The following is a 21,810-nucleotide window of genomic DNA, read 5'->3' as shown; positions in this document are numbered from 1 at the left end:
CAAAAATTTTAAATTCCATCTTTATGAATTAATACTATTGAAATACACAGGACTACACAGATTTACTGAGAAGCAGGTCTACTGGCATACGGATTGTAACAGTGAACAGGAAATGGAAAGCCTTATGACCACAAATAGGAAAATGGTTAAACAAAACACAAGAACCATACCATGCAATTTAAGAAGAATAAAGACTTGCAGTACTATCTCTAATAAAGAAAAATTGGGAAAACCTCCACTAACAGACGATTCAGTATCCAAACTCTAAACTACTCTGCAGCATCTTAAAAAGAGAAAAGAAAAGAAAGGGAGAAGTAGGGTCCATACCTACTGATTTGGAAAAAACCTCCAAGCCACTTGTAAGGTTAAAAAAAAAAAAAAAAAAAAAGGCTTAAAATAATAGGTATGCCAGATTCAATTTAGGTGAAGAAAGACTACAGGTCCACAGCACACAGAAAGATACAGAAGCCTGTGCACGTAGGCGTATGCCACACCAGAAACAATGTGGAAAAACACGCCAACTTAAAATGTGGGTTACCCGTGGGCGGAGGAGAATTCGATGGGAATCCAGATGGGTGTTCACTATGAGCCACATGCTGGTAAATGTTTTATGAAAATGTGCTCACACGTTATTTAACCGGAAATTTTAAAGATAGCCCAAATAAAGAAAAACATAAACTCATGCAGGAGATAATTAGTCTAAAGCAAATTCTCTCAAAAGAAGAGCCTGGTTTATTATTTAAAAAAAAAAAAAAATCCCAAAGATATTAAAAATCACAAAGGGGCTACAAAAAATAGATTCTCAACCTATACATCCAAAAAATACATGCCCAATATATGCTTAAACCATATGCTTTAAAAATCTTAATGAAGCCTAAGATTTTCTGGAGGAAAATATTAACACAGTCCACCCTGAAAGAGGTAAAAATCTATTAGAATCAGGAAACAAATGAAGTATCTAGGGAAGAAGGAAAAAACCTTCCCCCCCACAGTTCACTCGTGCTCTGCTCCCTTTATAAAGTGTGCACACTTACAGGTAGGTGACAGGTTCTCCCTTTTCTCCTTCATCTGCTGTAACCTCTTCTGCATGGTGTTGTGCTGGCCGCTGTACATTTTAATTGTTGGACTGTACACCAATGAGCCATTAGATTCAAATAAGAGAACAGGGACATCATTATCTGAAAGTAAACAAAAATCTAATTTTAAGCCTTAAAAAAAAAAAAGCCTTCTTACTGCAACCATCTGATTCATTTCAAGGGAACACCCCCCGGCCCATCCCCACGGTCCTCCTCCTCTTCACCATCATCACCTACTACGGCCAATACTCTGTCATCAGCCTACCACCTCCACGATCATCAACACTGGCACTAAAACTGCTGACATCTGCTGAGAAACGCCCACCTGTCAGGGACTGTGCACTAAGCACTATTCGTGCGCCATTTCATTCAACCTCTCCCCAAACCGTGCAGCAGGTATCAGAATTTAAAGATGAAGAAACCAAGAAACAAAGTTAATTTATTTGTATGTGCCCAGGCTCACACACCTAGTGAGAAGGGAAAGCCTGAACGCAATCTGGCTCTGAACTGTTGGTGAGGAGAGGCGGGGTACGTCACCCCAAAGGTGCCGCTTTGGCAAAGGGGTTACCATGGGCAAAGTGTAGTCACATAACAGCAGGTGAAAAGAAAGGCGCTCTGACACCCCCCAGCCCAGCTTCTTCCTCAAGACAGGAGATAAAACTCCCCCTTTGAGAGTTGTACCCCCTGCACATTATCACCAGGGATGGGGAGCTGAGGCCAAGAGAATCCTGTAAAACAGACCTTGTTAAAATAACCCGTGTTCTCTTTTGGTCCTTCTTATATGTCATTCTTTCACGGCTGCCCCTCTCTGTTCAATGTCAGCACAAAAGTTCTACCACTGCATTGGGCCTTCAATTCCTTTGAGAGCCCCCATGTCACAGAAAACGTACAAGCATGTACACTTTTCTCCTGTTAGTCTGTCTTCGGTAACAGATCCTCAGCTGAGAACCGAAGATGTGTGCGGGGAAAGTTCTCTCTTCCAGTAGTTTTCAGCCTGGGTTACAGAAACCACCACCACCACTCACCAAGCCTCCCTGACCTCCAACACACATGCGCGCACACACACACATGCACACGCAAACACACGAACTCTGAGGTCAGGAGTCCTCCAGCCATGAAATGAGGGCTAAATTGTGTGTCAGTGCACAGGTGTGCCTTTTTCTGGAATCTGTACCTTGCTCAAAGAGAACTTTAGGGCTCTGACCACCTCCCCTTACCCACCAAACAAAAAAACCCACCAAAAATCATTCGGTATCTTCTCCTTTGTGACTCTTAAGCCTGAACAACTCTAACTACAATTTTGACAATATGCAGACATATGTCAGTTGTATCTTTAACAGCTCTTATTTGCAGTATTTTGATTTTTATTAAGATATAAATTTGATTTTTTATCTATCAGTACTTTGCCCAACTCTTTTCAAATCCAGCATCACTGGTGTAGGAAGAAGGCCCAAATGGCAAGAGGATGAAGGAGGCAGAGAGGTCTGGTGCTGCTGTGAGGCTGGAGGGGAGACCGGATCAGAGGCCATGCTGTGCCGCAGGACATGTTAAACACAGGGTTTCATCCGAAAGACGCTTCCTGACCATGACACTGTTGACGCTGAAGCCCTAGGTGGGGTGTCCGCCTGACTTCTGGTTTACACCCTTCTGACCCTAGTCAGCTGACAGATGGTAAGGACACAGTGCCTCACGGGGCCCAGTCAAGGAGCCGCATGAAGGGCTCATATGGGGTTGATGCAGGCTTAGAGGGAATCAAGCAATCACTCGGAAGCAGGAGTCAGGATCCTCACAAAGAAGGGGCATCAGGCAGAAAGTGACGTCAAGAACTACCGCGTGTCTCTGGCTGGAGCAGCACAGCAGACCGGACGGTCAGAGTGAGGCTGTAAAGGAGGGACCAGTACAGCACAAGAGAAAGACTTGACTCTCGGACAGGGGATGACTCAGCACGAGAATGAACGATACAGGCACGGTGTGTGGACAATTATCTGGCAGCACCAGGCAGGCCAAATGTTCGTCAATTCTGCTGCGTTACTATGACAGATTCAAAGCAACGCTTGATAATTCTACATAAAAAATTTCAGAACACAGAGAATTTGTGACATGGCAACATACACTAAAACAAAAAACTAGAGAAATGAATGTTTCCTTTTTCTATGCTATACACTATATAGTTACCGAAATTGCTTACATGCATCAATGGCATGTTGGGACTGGTCAGAAACCCTGAATTTAGGTGGTGAAAAAGGCAAAAAAGAGAAATACAAAAAACACATATAGTACTTTAGAGTTTCATGAGGTCCTAAAGTATTTCTCTAAATCATTAAAAGAACACATGTAGGGGTGCCTGGGTGGCCCAGTTAGTTAAGCGTCCAACTCTTCTTGATTTCAGCTCGGGTCAGGATCTCATGGTTCCTGAGTTCGAGCCCTATGTTGAGCGTTGACAGCCTGGAGCCTGCTTGGGATTCTCTCTGTCTCTCTGCCCTCCCTACTCTCTCTCTCTCAAAATAAATAAATGAACTTAAAAAAAAAAAAAGAATACATCTAACAAAAGAAAAAAAAAAACTTCAATTTTAAAAATGGGCAGAGGATCTAAACAAGACATTTTTCCAAAGAAGATATATAAATGGCCAACAGGCACATAAAAGAGACTCAACATCATTCAACACCAAGGAAATGCAAATCAAAATCACAGTGAAATTCTAACCACATATTAGAACAGCTATTATTAAACAGATAAGAAATAACAAGTGTTGGCGAGGACGTGCAGAAAAGGAACTCTTGTACACTTGTGACAGAAATGTAAATTGGTGCAGCCGTTGTGGAAAACTCTACGGAGGTTTCTCAAAAAACTAAAAACAGAACTTCCGTATGATCCAGCATTCCACTTTTGGAAATCTACCTGAAGGAAACAAAAACACTAATGTGAAAATATATCTGCACGCCCATTTCACTGCAGCATTAATTACAAAGGCCAAACAAGGAAACAACCTAAGTGTCCATCTATGGATTAAGGAAAATGTGGGTATGTGTATACACACACACAGGACTATTATTTGACCATAAAAAAAGAACAAAACCTTGCCATTGATGATAACATGGATAGGCCCTGAGGGCATTATGCTATGTGAAATAAGTCATTTAATGAAAAAGATAATACTATATGTTATCTCTTATATGTGTAATCTATAAACAAAATCAGAAAACGAAAACAGAAAAACCAACCTCATGGATACAGAAAACAGACTGGTGGCTGTCTGAGGCCTGGAGTCGGGCAGTGAGCAAAATGGGCGAAAGGGGTTGAAAAGCACAAATTCCCAGTTGTAAAATGAGCAAGGCATAGGGGTGTGATGCACGTCAGGGGGACTACAGTTAATACTGTACTGAAAGTAGCTGGGAAACTGGGTCTTGAAAGTTCTATCCTGAGGAAAAAAATGTTTTATAACTATGTATGGTGATAGATGTTAAGTGGACTTGTGATCATTTTACAATATACACATCGGATCACTATACTGTACATCACAAGCCAGTATGTTATACCAATCAGACTTCAAAAAAACCCCAGAAATGATTCTATGACTAAATACACTAAGGACAAAAATGTCTCTATTTTTTGATTCCACAGAAGCAGCCTGTTGCTACCAGAAATGAAAAATGTAGGTAACTGATCTTCTACAGTGAATATAGAATATTAAAACCCTTGTGCAAGGTGCAACCATAAACAAAAGTGATTGTGCCACTGTTCCAGTGCTGTAATGTTTTACAAGTAATTCAAGACAGGAATAGAGTATCTTGAAGGCAAGTAATGCCTATACAGAGAAAAAAGAAATACAAAAGCTATATAAACTACAAATGATGTCTACATAAAAGCATCAGGGAACCACTGAAGAGAGCAGGACCAGATGAGTCAAGATTCTGGAGAGGGGGAATGCTCAGAGGCCAGCTACTAAGCAGAGGATGCCTTCACCCCCAGGAGGATTTATCATTAAAGGGCCTGGGGCAAGAGGCTGAAGGTCTGGTCTTTGAGCACGAAGAGAGCAGCTGCTGAGAAATAAAAGTACAAGCAAAGAGAAGACAGAGCCAACAGTTTGTCAGTATCAACAAACTCAAGAGAAAACCGAAAGCTTCCCCACTGAACAGGCAGAGTAGAAATCCAGTCCTTTCATGCATGTGATTTCACCCTCAAGAAAGTTGCCAAACTCTGAAGCTACAAGAGGCAGGATCCCAAAAGCGAAGCAGTGTGTGATGTCAAGTTCTCTGTGGTTTATTTTCTCCGGAAGCTGAGAGCCAGCCAGGGGAAGGGGTCCTAGTTACGACTGCAGGCTCTCAGTGGAAAGGTCTAGATGGCCACAGCCTGGTATCACTGTCATATCAGAAGTCTACCAAGCCCTACCAAAATCCGAGAAGTTCCTATTCAAATCAGTCCAGATAAAGCCTACTCCGTGGGCTTAGCGGAGGAAACTGGAAACTCGGTATCTAAGAAAGTAATATTGCCTAGAGTTTCAAACATACTTTATAACTAATGACTTGCCTTCAATTACAAAAGCCATCATTCCTACAGAGACAGGGCTAGATGACAAAAGGCAGGAGGAAAAAAACATACAAAACAACAGAGCAGAGGCATTCAAGATCTTGCAGATAAGAAGAAAAAATGTGAGTGATTTAATCAGAATAGCAGAATCTATTACAAAAAGGGAAACCCTAGAACTGCAAAATAAAATAACCAAAATTATGAACTCAGAAGATGAATTTTATAGCAGATTACACGAAGCAGAACGTATTAGTGAACTGTAAAGAAAAGGTCAATAGACAATATAGAAACTGATACACAGAGGGGAAAAAACAATTCAAGCACCTCTGTGAACTCCAAGTAGGATATTTAAAAAGAAAACTGGCCCATGAACATAAAATTCAAACTGTTGAAGGCAAAAAAGCAAACAAAATGCAGAGTTAAAAGGAAATAACTTTAAAAAAACAAAAATATAACTGTGGGCTAATTTGCAAATAGGTATCATGAAAACTCAAAGACAATAGAAATATGTTTCTTTTTTTACAGCTTTACTGAGGAATAACTGACAAATAAAAATTATATATATTTAAGGAGAAATTAAAAAAAAAAAAAAAAAAAAAGAATTGAGGCACCTGGGTGGCTCAGTAGGTTAAGCATGCGACTTCAGCTCAGGTCATGATCTCACGGTCCATGGGTTCGAGCCCCGCATCAGGCTCTGGGCTGACAGCTCAGAGCCTGGAGCCTGCTTTAGATTCTGTGTCTCTCTCTCTGCTCTCCCCTCACTCTCACTGTCTGTCTCTCTCTCAAAAAATAAACATTAAAAAAAATTAAAAGAAAAAAAAGAATGTATCATCTAACATTTGCCTATTTTGAGTAACAAAACAAAAACACCAAGTATGAGGTAAAACTACAAAGTCAGATATAAAATAACAAAGAAATAAACAGGAACTTATTAGAATAGGGCTTCTTAGTCAAATTCTGTTCTTCCATAATGATTCCTGAAAATAAAAAGTTCTATCAATTTGGTGAGCAATCCCAAGACTGCGTGGCTGATTAGCTCAAATCCACGGCCCCACAAGCAGCCACGGTCAAGCTTCCGCAGGCTGGACCTACGGAGTCCGCCCTTACCAGTGTCCACCCTGGAGGCCACTGGTCATCAGACAAATGAAACCAGACGTCCACCAGAACAAGGGCCCAGGACCACGCTGTCTGTCTGGACTCACCCAGAGTTGTTTTTTGCCTCTGGAGCTCTGTAGCCATTTTCTGAAATTTCTTCTGAAGTCTTTTATCATGTTCTGGCGTTTTAGGAATAAAATCTTTGGGCTGCATACACTTACGCTGTGCAAAAAGGACATAAAAATGAATACTTTATTGCAACCCTTTCATGTGCATTTGGTATCTTTTATAACACTGCAAATAAAACCATCTTAAAGAGGTGCTTCTTGCACTGCATGTGAAATAGCAACAGTCATTTCTTTCTGTGCATCTGTAAAAATATCAGAATTTTAAGAATAAATACAAGGCTGTGCTCTAAGTAGCTCTGTTTTCTCAGGCATTTTCTCCTGACATGCTCCCAGCATTCTTAGTTTCCATGAAAGTTCTTAAACGAAATTAGTCTTTTCTTTATTTTGGTTACTCTGTTATCTCTCCCCCTCCCCCCACCAAAATTATGACATAGTAACAAAATACAAAAGCAATTTTTTAACTACCAGAAAAAAGAACCATTATTTAAACTTGCCCTATTGTCTTTAAATCACAGTAATTCTATTCAGCCAGTGAAACCCAAAAGCTCTAAACACACACAGAAGGTGTGACGCACAGGATGAAGCCCAAGGCTTGTAACCAAAAAGTCTTGGGTGAATTTTCTCACACCTACACTCGTGTTCTTGACCGAGCAAGCATCCTGCTCTCATTCATTATTTAACAAAAATGTTGTGTCAGGCACTGGTCTTGAAACAGAAAAAGATTCTTGCTATCAGGAGCTTATGCTTTATTAATGAATGACAGAAAATAAACCACAATTAAGAAGTAAAATAAATTATATGTGTGAAAATAAACATAATTAGTAAGTAAAATAAATTGTATGTGTGTCGGGAGGGTTAATTCCAGCAGACCTGGAACTGGCCTCAACTGTTTTCCCCGAAGTACACGCACAGCATGCAATGTACTGATGAACAATGTTGCTTTGTAACCGAGAGTCCAAAGCATCTGGGGGCATTTGTATTCTCAAAGCCTGTCCTCTGCTTATCACCAGCGGGAGGGCTCCGCTGTTGGGGGAGGTAATACACTCACAACAAGGGTACATGACCACAAACCGTAAGAGCCTCCCCCCACCCGCCTCCCTGTCACCGAGTGCTCCACAGACTCCCCAGCACGGTCACGTAGAGTCCTGCGGGTCTTCACGGGCAACTGAACCCTGCATAACGGCCACCATGACTGCAGTGCATCAGCAAGGGGAAAGCACTACAGACCAAAGGAGCACAGTAGGCGAGTGGGGCGCCAGGCAGTCGGCAGAGGCGAGAACTGCCACAGCACACAGGACAGTCAGAGGGGGTCTCACGGAGAAAGGAACCCGGGTACAAAGCCCCACCGAAGTCAGAAAGATGGTCACATCATGGAGTTTGGGGGGAGCAGCTTCCAGACAGAGGGAACAGAAAATGTAACGGCTCTAAATCACAAACACGCTTGGGATGTGTGCGCAAAAGCAGGGAAGGGGGTCAGGCTGGCAGCAGAAAGAGTGAGGGAGGGGCAAGCCGAGACCCTCCTCCAAAAGCCCAAGAGACTACGGTCTGCAGTCACGTTCACTCTGCAATTGCACTTAGAAGAGGGAAAGGGAATGTTTTCAGGCACAAGCAAACAAAGCGTATAAGCTGTCGTGACTTAGGACTCATATTAGGAAAAATGACAAAGATTAGTAATATCCAGGTGTGGTCACTGTGTCAAGAGGGGCGACTGTTCGCATCAGAGAGCACGCACATTTCAACCCAGTAAGTTCATCTCTAGATTCTACACCTGGAGCAATTAACTCAAACATGCCACATACACAATGTGCTGACTGAAAACCCACAATGATTTAAGGGTGCATGAATCCAAGAAAGGCACGTTTACGCCATAGAGCACAATAGGGACAAGTGAAGACGGCCTACATATGCTGTCATGAACTAGTCAAAAACACACTGTTAAGTGAAGAAGAAAGCAGCAATCTCCCAAACAATATGTGTAACATCGGAGAACCTCAATCGTACAAAACACGCGCGCACACGCACGCATGTGTGCGTGTGCGTACTGGCTTCATCTGTGTACATTCAGTGTTTCACAATGAAAATACACTCGTATGATTAATGTGTTTTTAAAACATGTACTTTATTTTTAAAACAGCGAACACAGAGGGGCATCTGGGTGGCTAAGGAGGTTAAGTGTCCGACTTCAGCTCAGGTCATGATCTCAGGGTTTGTGAGTTTGAGCCCTGTGTCAGGCTCTGTGCTAACAGCTTGGAGCCTGGAGCCTGGAGCCTGCTTTGGACTCTCTCTCTCTCTCTCTCTGCCCGTTCCCCCCGCCTCAAAAATAAGTAAAAACATTTAAAAAAATTAAACCAAAAAACCACAGCAGACACAGCTATTGCTAAGTGTATCACAGAGAGCCAAGAGCCTTGCACACTCTATTTCACGTATACCTGAATGAGATCTGGGCAGACAGAGACTGGAGTTAAGTGCACCCCGTCAGTGCGCTACAAATCCTGGCTGGCCTGACATAAATGGAATGGAGATAGAGGATTTAGTATTTACAGAAAATCTGAGGCACCCACGGGAACGTCTTCTCTAATCTACAGGAAATGTATGGTTCTGGTCTGTCTAATTCACTTTGGAGAAAGTCTGCAAATCTCTTCTCCAACGGGCATTCTCATGCGCAAAGGGACTCAAGTTTCATAGTAAACCAGCTTACCCTCAAATAAAGAAATTACAAAGTTTTCAAATAATAAAAGTGAAAATGCTGTAGTTCAAATATGGATTAGACCTCAACGTGTCTTTATGTCTGCACAGATTTTCAATAAACAACTTATTTACTAAATAACTTGGATATTTCTGCTTCAGACTTTTGAGATTTTCCAGCTAAACAGCAGAACAAAGGTATTTTGCTGCAGACATAACAAACCGAATTCTGAAGTAGTTCCCAGAGCACCTGGACGTTTGCTGGTCTCTTGCAACTTTTAGCTTTCTGTTGGGCACACACATCTCCTTCCACTTCTCACAAATTTAAAGGATAAATGATTTCTGAAACTTTCTTAAAAAGGCTACATGAAAAGAACAATACCAGCAGCAGCAATACTTAAGACAACTCTTGAATACATTCTAAAAAGTTTCATTTTCTAGGAATAGAAGAACGAATAAATTCATAGTTGCCACTGTCCATATTGAAATCACATACTTACTTTTTTTTTAATTAGGCTTGGTAAGTGTTCCCTGGTGTTAGCTGCAGGGAAGAGTGATTCATCAATATGTACTCCAGCTGTCCTGCATCTGTATAATTAAATTGATACAGCATAATGAGCATTTGTTTCTGTTAAATTCACATAGCATTAAATCTGCACATATGTCAGTTACCAATTTAAGAAATGCACAGGCCATTTTAATAGACGTGGCTTTTAAAGTAAGTACATCTAGGGGCGCCTGGGTGGCTCAGTTAGTTAGGCGTCTGACTTCAGCTCTGGTCATGATCTCACAGCTTGTGAGTTCAAGCCCCGCGTTGGGCTTGTGCTGACAGCTCGGAGCCTGGAGCCTGCTTCAGATTCTGTGTCTCCCTCTCTCTCTGCCCCTTCCCCACTCATGATCTCTCTCTCTCTCTCTCTCTCTAAAAAATAAACATTAAAAAATAAATTAAGTATATTTATAAACAAATACAAAAGGCAATATAAATTCAACTTGCCAAAGTATTCTCTACACAGTGTTTAGAGTGTAAGAGTAGAAGCAGGCAGCAGGTAAAGGAAGCACAATTTTTCCGCGATAACTTTAGTAACATCCTTCAAAATGATCAGTGCATGGCACACACACAATTTAAGCACATGTTACTAAAGGAATAATATGAGAGTAAACAGGACAAAAAATGAGTAATGTAGAGATAGAAGGTTCCTAAAGAAACGAGGCTGGCAAGTTTATCTTGGCCCCAAAACTGGGTTCTCTGTCTTGTGTGTTTCACCCGGAGAGCAGGGTGGGCCGATGACAGCTACTCCGGGCTGTGCCCCACCCCCCAGACCTGTCTGCCCCACAACCTGCGATTCGTTTCTCGATCTGCAGCCCTTCACCTCCCTCCCTGTCTTGGGAATCCTCAGACCATTACCTACTTCTAAGCATTCAGGTGCTCAAATCTAAACAATTACAATAATTTTCTAAATGATCTCCTTACATATACTTTCTACTCTTCCCATTCATTTATATTATTAATACTGAAAGATGAAGCATATAACATTTTGCTCATCTCCCCACAACCCAATCAAAAGCCTTTGATCACTCCTATGTTAACAGAATAATTTCACCTGTTGTTTCAGTCTTTTTAAAAGTACAGCCCCTAAACCCAACTCTGACCATATTTCATTAGATTGTCACTGTTCAACATCTGTATGCAAATGACAGATGAAAATATAATTAAAATACAATGCAAAAAAAAAAAAAGAATAGGGCAAATATATCCATATTCATATAGAAAGCTCTCTAAAACAGATTAAGAACAAAAACACAACTTCAGCAGGGACATATGGGACTGTATACTGTATATAATATGGTAAAGTATTTCTAATTGTAAGCAGTCTGGAAGATTACGCACCACACTGACAAGAGTATTTATCACTAGGCTTAAGGAATCTCAAAGGGTGGTCAGAAGACCTCTAGGGTCCCCAAGACACTTCTGAGGGCATGTGAGGTCAAAACTACTTTTAGCACAAGACCTCATTTGCCTTTTTCACTTCTCACTCTCTCACTAGCACACGATGGGGTTAAAGCCAAATGACACCTGTGATCCCGATACAGTAAACGCAGAGGCAGATTTGGAATGCAAATGTCTTTTAATTAAGCCAGGCACGAAAGAAGTTTGCAAAAAGTGCACAACACAGAATGCGGCACAAAAACAGTACTCTGAGCACAACAGGTAGAGCAGAAGCCAGAGGGAGCACCCGTGATGCTGCGATACACAGCAGTCAGAAGCTTCAGGTGGGAGGCGACCCCCCAGACGGGCGGGTAATTCTGATGAGGAAGTGCACTGGGGAGGACGCAGATCTTCCGTCGGGAAGGACAGAACAGGCAGAAGAAGTGTGACAAAGTGAACAGCAGTGTGACAATTCTGGGAAAACACACACCACTGGGTGTGACTGCAGTGACGATGCCAGTGACAAGGAGTTCACACAGGTCACCCCAATGGCCTCATGTGCTAAGCTCCTGAGCTCAGACAGCCCTCGTCCTGTGGGCCCGAGGGTGCTAGAGAGGTGGGGAACTCTGACAGGCCACTCTGCAGGGTGAGTTCCAGGACGGGGACTTTGAGGGCAAGGAGACCAGTCAGGGACTATGGGGGTAGGAGACGCTACAGGTTTCACCACAGATGCGGGACCGGGTGCAGATGTGAATGGGCAGTATTTAGGAATAAAAATGGGATGTTCTTGAGCTCTTGTTAAAACTGATGGACTGAGCACATACATTTTTCTCTCCTGCTCCCAAACCTCCGTCAAATAAGGGTAAAGGAAAACAAACGACACAGACCAACAGAAACAAAGAGTAGGCAACTGAAAAGCCAATACAGAGAAGGAAAGCCGAGTGTAGAAGCTGAACGAGGAAGCTTGTGAAACCACAAGGGACTGGACTCCTCTCCTCACACCTCAAGGACTCCGAGGCGGGGGTAGGTCTGACATGCCCACAGTCAGGGCCACCAAAGCAGGTGACAGGTTCAGTTTTCAGATGACCTGGACCAGAGACGCACTGGACTCAAGGACACCAGGCTGAGCTCAGGTTAAGGACCAAGTTTCACACAAAAGGAAATGTTTGTGTACATTTTCAGATTCAGCTAAAAACACCTTTCACAGCTGTAATTATATAAAGTAAAACTGCTAATTCATCAACTGCTGACTTTACGGAATCAGGAGAGGAGAAGCAGTGTGTGTGTGTGTGTGTGTGTGTGTGTGCACGCGCACATGCGTGCGTGCAAAGGGTGGGTGCGTGTACGTGGAGTGGGGTCCCCCAGAAGGTGGCCACGGGGAAAGCTGTATTTGCACTTCCACACTAGAAAGTCTAGACAGTGTCAAAAGCCAGACGTCATGGCAGCAGTGGAGACACAGTAGCTGGGAACGTGGAGGCCCGGCAGAGCTGTGGCAAGACGCACACGCGGAGGGGCGCTACCCCGGGGCACAGGAACTGGGGGAGGGGTAAAAAGGGACCAGTGTGTCACCACAAGCCTTGCAATAATAGCTGGCTTTTCTCTTTCCTGTGTGTGAGGGGCTCCCTCTCCATAACAGGATGGGAACAGGAAACTAGGCGTTCTGATTCAGACGGATCCGGCTGGCACAACAGGGGAAAAAATGGCACCTCAAGCAAGACAGAAATGAAGCGAGAAGTAGTGAAGAGATGACGGCAAGGTCAGCTCCGCACCGTTTTAAACTCAGGTGCTGTGCTTCACCCGCGAGAACTTCCCCAGGATGGACGCATGACACTTAGAGGGCATAATGAGTAAAAACTGAGACTGCGTAAAATTCGAACCCCTTTCTGCGGTCCTGCAGGATCACATCCCTGTCCTGAGCTCCCTCTCCTCATAGATCCCAACCACTGGCGCTCTGAGACCCTCAAACACACCGGCATTATTCCGCCTCAGGCCTCGACCTTCTGTTCCTCAGAAAGCTGGTCCCCCAAGTCTCCAAGCATCTAGCTCCTCTGCGTCTTCTCCGCCTCGGCTCAAAGGTCCACCAACTCCAGCCACTAAGTAGGGTGACCAACTGCAAACGGGCTCTCCTGCGAAGCCCCTCCAGGAGCCTTCCGAGGATGCACCACACCTTGTGCTTACAAAACCTGTTTCTTTCATGGAGAGAGTGACTATGCCTGTCTAGTGAAAACATACCCCCATGCCCGGCATAGACTGAGTACTCAAAAGATACCTTCTGAAGGAGTAAATGTCATCACTATAGAAAGAAACACTCTTGTGAAACACTTTTGACCTCCTTATCTTACACCACACATATACACGTGCACACTGTAGATCACAGAAATATAAAGGCCAAAACTATAAGCTCCTAGAAGAAAATGGGAGAAACAAAATTCATGATTTTGAAGTAAGCAAAGACATTCAGAGGGAATATCAAAAACACAAAGCATAAAACAAAATAAAAAAACACACTTCAACAAAGTAAAATACTGATGTGCTCTGAAAGACACATACAAAAAAAAAAAAAGAATAAGTCAGACTGAGATCATGTATTTACAGTATGTGTATCTGACAAAAAAATTGTTATGAACAATGTACAAAAATTGCCTGCAACTCAATATTAAGAAGACAGAAACCCAGTTTTTTTTTTTTTTTTTTTTTTTTTTAATTTTTTTTTTTTTTTTTTTCAACATTTATTTTTGGGACAGAGAGAGACAGAGCATGAACGGGGGAGGGGCAGAGAGAGAGGGAGACACAGAATTGGAAACAGGCTCCAGGCTCTGAGCCATCAGCCCAGAGCCCGACGCGGGGCTCGAACTCACGGACCGCGAGATCGTGACCTGGCTGAAGTCGGACGCCCAACCGACTGCGCCACCCAGGCGCCCCAGAAACCCAGTTTTTAAAAATGGGCAACCATTTTTAGTTTAAACCAAATAGTCACTAAGCATGTGTTCTTACAATCAATTGGTACTGGTCATGAGGAAAATACATGCTAAAACCATAGGGGATCCTCAAATGTATGGTTAACTGATTCTTGACAAGAATGCCAACATTAAGTCAATGGGAAAGAATCCTCTTTTCAACAAATAGTGCTGGGACAAGATACCCTAACCAAAAAGGATGAAATCAGACCCCTACCTCACACCACACACAGAAACCAGCTCAAAATGGATCCAAGGCCTAAATGTCAGAGCTAAAACTATAAAATTCTCAGAAGAAAATATTTAAGACTAAATCTTCCTGATCTTGGATTTGGCAAGTTTCTTAAATGACATCAAAAGCACAAGAAACAAAAAAATAGAACTCAGAAAAATTAGAACCTTTTGCTTCAAAGGAAACTGTAAAGGACGTATAAAAACAGCCAACAGAATGAGAGAAAATACTTACAAATCGTAACAATATGAATATATGTGATATATCCATACAATGGAACACTGTTTTTTTAATAAGTCAGATTCTGATTAAAACATGGATAAATCCTGAAAACCTTATGTTAACAGAAAGCAGCCAGACACAAAGACCACATATTGTATGACTCCATTTACATGACACGTTCAGAAGACGCAACACCGTGGACACAGAAGGTAGATTAGGAGTTGCCCTGGTTTGGGGAATACAGAGGGTGGTGTAAAGGTACAAGGCTGCATTCTAAGGTGATGAGAATGTTTTAAATTGATGGCGCTGGCTGACAAACTCTGTGAATATATTTAAGAATGCTCAATTGCACCAGGCTGGCTCAGTTGGTACAGCATGTGACTCTAGATCTCAAGGTCATGAGTTCAAGCTCCATGCTGGGTCTATGTAGAGTTTACTTAAAAAACAAAAACAAAACTTGAATTGTACACCTTTGATGGGTGAGTTCTATCCCAAAAAACTGCTACAAAAAATAAACACATGAGATACCACTACATATCCACTTGAATGGCTAAATTTAAAGACTGATAAATTCCAAGTGTTGGTAAAAATGTGGAGCCAATGGAATATTCATGCACTGCTGGTAGAAATGTAAAATGATACAAGCATCTTGGAAAACAGTTTGGGTAATGGCCCGAGAGTGATGAAAATACATAAGGACAAGGACACAAACGTGATTATCCATAGCAACTTTACTTACAATAACCAAAAACAGAAAACTACCCAAATGTCCCTTAAAAGTGAATAACCAAACTATGGTATATCCACACAATAGAAAACTATTCAGCTATAAAAAAAATCAAAATATTGATGGACACAGCAACAAGGATAAACTTTAAACACATCGTGTTGAACAAAAGCAGCCAGGTGGAAAATAACACATACTGCAAGGTTTCCTTTACAGGAGACCCTGGAACAAGCAAAGTTGGCGTAGGTGCGAAGAACCGGATATGTGGTTGCCGTCCGGTGCAACAGTGTAAAGGGCACAAGGGGGCCTGGGGAGGGGAAGGTGGTGGCAAAAGGACACAGGGAAACTTCCAAGGGTGATGAAAGTGTTCACCATATGTTGACTGTGGTCGTGAGGCTAACACGGGTGCATTCATTTGTCAACACTCAGTGAACTGGATACTTCAAATGGGTACACTTCATTTTATGTAAATTACACGTTTATAAGGTTGACTTTTTAAAAAGCAAATTAACACCCATAGAAAGGCTGTAGAAAGCCTACAGTGAACGGGGCAGAATAACGGGTATCATAAAGAAATGAGGAACAGGCATCAAGGACAAAGAGAAGAACGATTTCTTAGGAATGCCTCTTTTTTAAAAACGTCCTTTCGTAACTATTTTTACCCTGAGCAGGGCTTCCCGGCTTCTTCTTACTCAAGTGAAAGGTCACCTATTTCCCACTGTTATAAGCAACCAAACAGCCTAAGGGGGTGGTCAGGAGGCATCCTGACGGAAGACCTGTAGGAGAAGAATCAGGGTAACTGCCTCATCACATACATGAGACTTACGTTACAATCGACGTCGGCAAGCTCAGCCAGCTTCCAAGAACCTCTCACCATTCCTGGTGCACAAGTACCGGCCTATCATTTTCTCCCATTGTACAACTGAGGGAGCTGAGGCTCACCGAAGATCTTTTGCCCAAGTTTACAGAACTAGGAAGTATCCTCTACTAGTGAGTAGTTTGGGGAAAGGCTTGACTCAACTGGTAAAATGTGTGCCTGACCCAGGGGGTGTAGCTGTAGAAGATATGTTCTGTCCTTACTGGGAGTAAGTGTCTCCACAATTTATCCATCATGCAAGGTGGAAAGCTGCAGAGATACATGTCCTGCATCTACCTGGGTTTATATATGACCTTTCACAACAAAGAAACAGGTGGCCCGTAACCCTGGTGATGTCATTCTATGCGTGCAAACAACTTGTGTGTTCACGTGCTTAGTAAAATACTGAAGCCACTACATTAAAACCCGTGTTTATCAGGCACTCAATCAAAATCTACTGAATAAACAAAAAAAAAGCTCTCTGGTTGGATACGCTTCTCTTCAGAAGCGTAACATGACACTATGCCCCCACCTAGTGGTCAAGCAGAAAAGTGTCTCAAGAGGCGCCCCTAAAAGCAGAACCAACCTTTTTGATCTTTGTTTTCTACTTGCTGCTACCTCAGAGCCAACAGGGAACAAAGCAGCCGGTGTCGTCCTTCCTGTCCGGGAAGCCCTGCCTGGCCGCCGCCGCAACGAACGCCTTCCCCTGGAGGGTTCAGGAATGGTGGCACTTCCCTGCAAGCCAGCCTGGGTCGCCCCTCCTGCCCCACCCTCAGCACAAACCCTCTACCGAAGCTGGGTCAACTCCAGGGCTTATGCCACACCCACACTCATTCCCGTATCTCCTAAATCCAGTCAGCAGAGGCCTGTTGGTCCACTACCTAGGACCCAGGACCGTGGGCACCGAGGGGGGATAACAACAAATGGCAGCTGTGTGAAGGCTCCAGCCTCGAGCACCCAATCCCAGGAGAGTTCAAGTCATGAACCCCACCCTCTCCCCCAGGACACAGGGCAGAGCACCAGGGGACCAGCGACAGGAGGGGACAGCACCTGTTAAGTGGGGGGTGAGAGCAAGCGCCTATCGTGCCGGCAGGTCAGGTTTACAGGTCACAGGAGGACACCAGGACCCAGCAGCCAGCACGAATCCAGGACTGGATCCGCACTCCCCGCCAGCCCCGCCTGTGCCTCTCAGAACACCACCTTCTCCTTGGCAAGCATTCGGAGTATGGGAACAGGACCATCGGGAAAGGAGAGAAGTTTGATAAGCGCGTGCGAGGGAAGGGTGTGTGAAGGACACAGGAGCACCTGAGAAAGGAGCACATGGGCCCCCCCAGAAGTGACTGGTCTGTTGTTGCTAATCACTGAGTGGCTCACCATCCCTCCCTCTTCCCCCCACCCCAACACACACACACACACACACACACACACACACACACACACACGCCCTCCACAAGCCTAGGGCACCAAGGCCCGGCCCACCTGGCCTGTTCCCTAACCACATTGTTATGTTCCCCCCTGTTCAGCAATCTTAAAATGAGAGGGTGTACGTGCCGGGTGTGTGTATTGGGGGGGCAGGGGGGTTGTGAAGACTTTTCAAACAGTACCCAGACAGGGAGTAAATCTCCTGATCACCACCTTCCATTAGGTACTTCTTCTGAAAACGCACCTGAGACTGGGGGCTCCTGTACAACCCCCCCCTCACCCACTCAGTCCGACCCAAGCTGACCTCCAGCTGAGCCCCTGAGGCTCCTCCACCAGAAGTCCCAGCCCAACCACAGGGCGTTTGGAATCACCGACAAAAGGCTGACCGACTCCATCCTGAATCTTATCAGGTTACATGGAGGGGAATACAAACCCCTGGGAGATAAAAACAGACCCAATTTATTTTTTTATTTTTTTAACGTTTTATTTACTTTTGAGACAGGGAGAGACAGAGCATGAACAGGGGAGGGTCAGAGAGAGGGAGACACAGAATCTGAAACAGGCTCCAGGCTCTGAGCGGTCAGCACAGAGCCCGACGCAGGGCTCGAACTCACGGATCGCGAGATCACGACCTGAGCCGAAGTCAGCCGCTTAACCGACTGAGCCACGCAGGCGCCCCAAAACAGACCCAATTTATATTACTGGTTTGAACAGCCTCCTTAATAGTTTATCAAATCCTAATACATAACGCTTTGGTCTACCATAAATATTTCTGGCAAGACTAAAATAAAACTTTAAACCCACAGTAGCCTGGCTGGTGTTAAAGTTCAGACACACAGTTGACCCCTGAACCACTGATCACCCCCACCATGCAGTCAAAAATCCACAGATAACTTCTGACTCTCCAAAACTTAACCACTAAAAGCCGCTGTTGACCAAAGGCTTACCAATAACATAGAGTCAATAACACACATTTTGTACGTTATAGGTATTATATACTGTATTCTTTTGATAAAGTACACTAGAGAAAAGAAAATTTAAGAAAATCCTAAGAAAATACTTACAATATTGTGCTGTATTAGGAAAAAAAACCACACATAAGCGGACCTGTACAGCTTACACCAATGCTGTTCAAGGGCCAGCTGTACTAGACAATTGGGGAGGGATGCTCTGCCCCTTCACCTCCCAACTATGCCAGATGCTGCACAGACCCAGAGGAGAGACCCATGACAACAAACAAAGACAACGTCTGAGACTGAAATGGCATTTTCCCCAGACATTTTAAATTGCAAACCCGCTTGGCAACTTCAATGCCCATTCACACGACATGTCAAGAGCAGACAGGAAAAGCGCCCTTGAGAAGCAGATGCTATTCAGATTCATTCACTGCAGAAAACCTATCCCACTCTGTTGCTTACCTAAGAAGCCCAGATCCACGGTGCCTTCACAACCTCTTCAAAAGCCAGGGCAATGGAAAAGTATCTGACCTTCTGTGGGAGAAGAATCCCTTTCAACGGTGAAACAGAACAAGACAACTGGAAGGACCTCCCTCAGGTGGAGTGAGGAAGTAGTATGTGAGCATGGTTTCACCAGGCACAGAACAAGACCCCCCAGAAACAGCGGGACTGATACAGTCCGAGACGTGGACACAGGGGCGCTGGGGTGGCTCAGTCGGTGGAGCATCCGACTCCCTGATCTCGGCTCAGGTCGTGATCTCACAGTTCCTGAGTTTGAGCCCCGCGTCAGGCTCTGAGCTGACAGCAAGGAGCCTGCTTGGTTGGGATTCTCTCTCTAAAAATAAATAAAAATAAACTTTAAAAAAAAGAGAGAAGAAAAGAAAAAAAAGGAAGAAAGACACAAACTGAACTGTAAAGCAGTATTTTGGACTCAAAATTTCTTTCATTCTTAGAAAATTGAAGGATCTCATAAAGCTTTTTATGTGATTTACACTCGTAAATGGCCCCACAATACTGTGCCCGCCTGAGAAAATGAAAGAGAAAAAGCCAAATAACGTCTTATCAACATTGTAAAAATTTCAACCCTGCTGACCCCTTACAGGGTGTGGGGACCCCAGAAGTCCCTGGGCCATGATGTGAGAACGGCTACTCTAAACCTACAAGAAACCCATTATTCTGGTATCATTTACTACGTGATTCATGAACATTATTAGGTCTATCTTCTCAACAAACCTATGCTGATAGGAAAAATGTCTTTTACTTTGGTAACAGTGGATAATTTGGACGTGGCTTTGCTTTTTGTTTTTAATATTAAGAGAGAGAGAGACAGGAGAAAGAGAGAGAGTTAGAGAGAGAGAGAGAGAATGCAAGGAACAGAGAGGGAGAGAGGGAGAGAGAGAATCCCAAGCAGGATCCACACCATCAGCACAGAGCCCAACATCGGGGCTCAAACTCACGAACTGTGAGATCATGACATGAATGGAGACCAAAAGTCGACACTTAACGGACTCAGCCACCCAAGTGCCCTGCTTTGCTTTGTTTTTAGTCAACACAGGAAGACTGAAAGTTTGCTACAAACAGAGAAACCTAACAGGCAGGTTTTTAAAAATACCTGTCTTACTAACACACAGCTTTTGATCACAGGAATAGGCTTAAGAAACTAAAAGTTTCAGGGTAATTTTGAACTCTGAGAGCTGTTCGCACCACTCTAGCAATCCCTCCACATGTGCCCTCAGTGTAAGAGTAGGGAAGAAATCTGCCCTTCCTGCCTTCCCTCCCACCTGACAATTCTGTCCTTGAGCCACACAGGTGGGGCAAGGTTTGTGTGGATGGATGGGGAGCACTTATGCATTGGAGGGCTTTCCAGAGCCCCTCATGTGGGGCATGGCCCAGCATGGGGTGCTGGAGCTCAAGTGGGGGGAGGAAGACATCCACATGTGGGGTAAGGGGTGAGGCACAGTGAGGGGTGTCAAAATTTAAACAGATGTAGTAGAGGGTTCCCATGCGTGGGGGCGACTTGGGGTAAAGGGACATCTGTGCACAGAAGTGGCCCAGTGCAAAGGGGGATCCAAGCCTGAGCAGAGGAGGGGATCTGTGCAGGGAAGGCACAGCCCTGGAGAAGAGACAAGTCATCTACACGTCTGATTAACTGCCCTGTTAGGATAACAGGAATCCTCTTTCCCCCAGTCTGGAGAGCGAGCCACAAACACTGGGGAGAAGAAAATGAGGACTGGAATGAACCCCCTGGTTTGGAACTGACGTTGCAGGTACCAGTGGGAACGGAGTTCGAAACACATGGGTGAACATACACAAGTGTCACTAACTGTCCCCAAGAGGGCACGGGAGCACCAATACTGGATGGCACCAGATTATGGGTTCAAAATGTCGTTTCCACTGAAAGGAACCAGGGATCCCTAAAGAGAAAGCTGAATCCAGAGCTGGGAAAGAGAAAGTACAGGCAGATATTGGATTAAATTGTTGTGCCCGAAAGAAAAGAGGTGTTTACAGGATGATGAGTAAAATAACACAGAAGTCAAGTTGGACAGGCTACCCTGGCCAATCAAAGACAAATGAAGTCTTAAAAGGTTTAAACAATGATAGTAATGGATTACAACCCCGTGAATAAAGTGTGGAGACACACACACAGAGTGTGATGAGGGACAGTTACTGATGTAGTTGAAGTACCTCCCCTTAAAAGCCACACTAAATGCAAGGAGGGGGTGCACGTTGACTCGCAGTGCAGAGGCCTGGCAAGCACCAAAGTGAACACCACCAGCACCGCCAACACACCGAGAGGGTGCACTAAGAAGAACCCATCATCACTTCTAGGGTATTCCCGCAGAAGACGCAGCACTCAGATAACCTCATCAGGAAACATCAGGTAATCCCAGACTGAGACACCACACATCACTACTTACAATCTTCGCAATATCAAAAGCATGACAGCCAAAGAAAGACCAAGGAAGAGCTCGAGCGAGGAAGAGGATGAGGAGACACGT

The 21,810-nt window shown here is 44.0% G+C and overlaps 1 protein-coding gene across 3 annotated transcripts in view; it reads right to left on the bottom strand.

Moving 5' to 3' along the window:
• MCPH1 (microcephalin 1) overlaps positions 1-21,810 on the bottom strand; it is a 269,778-nt gene that overhangs the window by 221,193 nt on the left and 26,775 nt on the right. For all 3 annotated transcript variants that reach the window (XR_006201405.1, XM_042934174.1, XM_042934173.1), the window contains exons 4-6: positions 10,013-10,100; positions 6,807-6,921; positions 1,035-1,178 (exon numbers count right to left, since the gene is read on the bottom strand). Coding sequence is in view for 2 of the 3 variants with exons in the window: in XM_042934174.1 (XP_042790108.1) it covers positions 1,035-1,178; positions 6,807-6,921; positions 10,013-10,100 (347 nt within the window). In the remaining variant the exon portion in view is untranslated. The remainder of the gene's footprint in view (positions 1-1,034; positions 1,179-6,806; positions 6,922-10,012; positions 10,101-21,810) is intronic.

Source organism: Panthera leo, chromosome B1 (genome assembly GCF_018350215.1).
Source record: "Panthera leo isolate Ple1 chromosome B1, P.leo_Ple1_pat1.1, whole genome shotgun sequence".
Lineage (NCBI taxonomy): Eukaryota > Metazoa > Chordata > Mammalia > Carnivora > Felidae > Panthera > Panthera leo.
The sequence above is the reverse complement of the archived record's forward strand: the minus strand, read 5'-3'. Positions and strand labels throughout refer to the sequence as shown.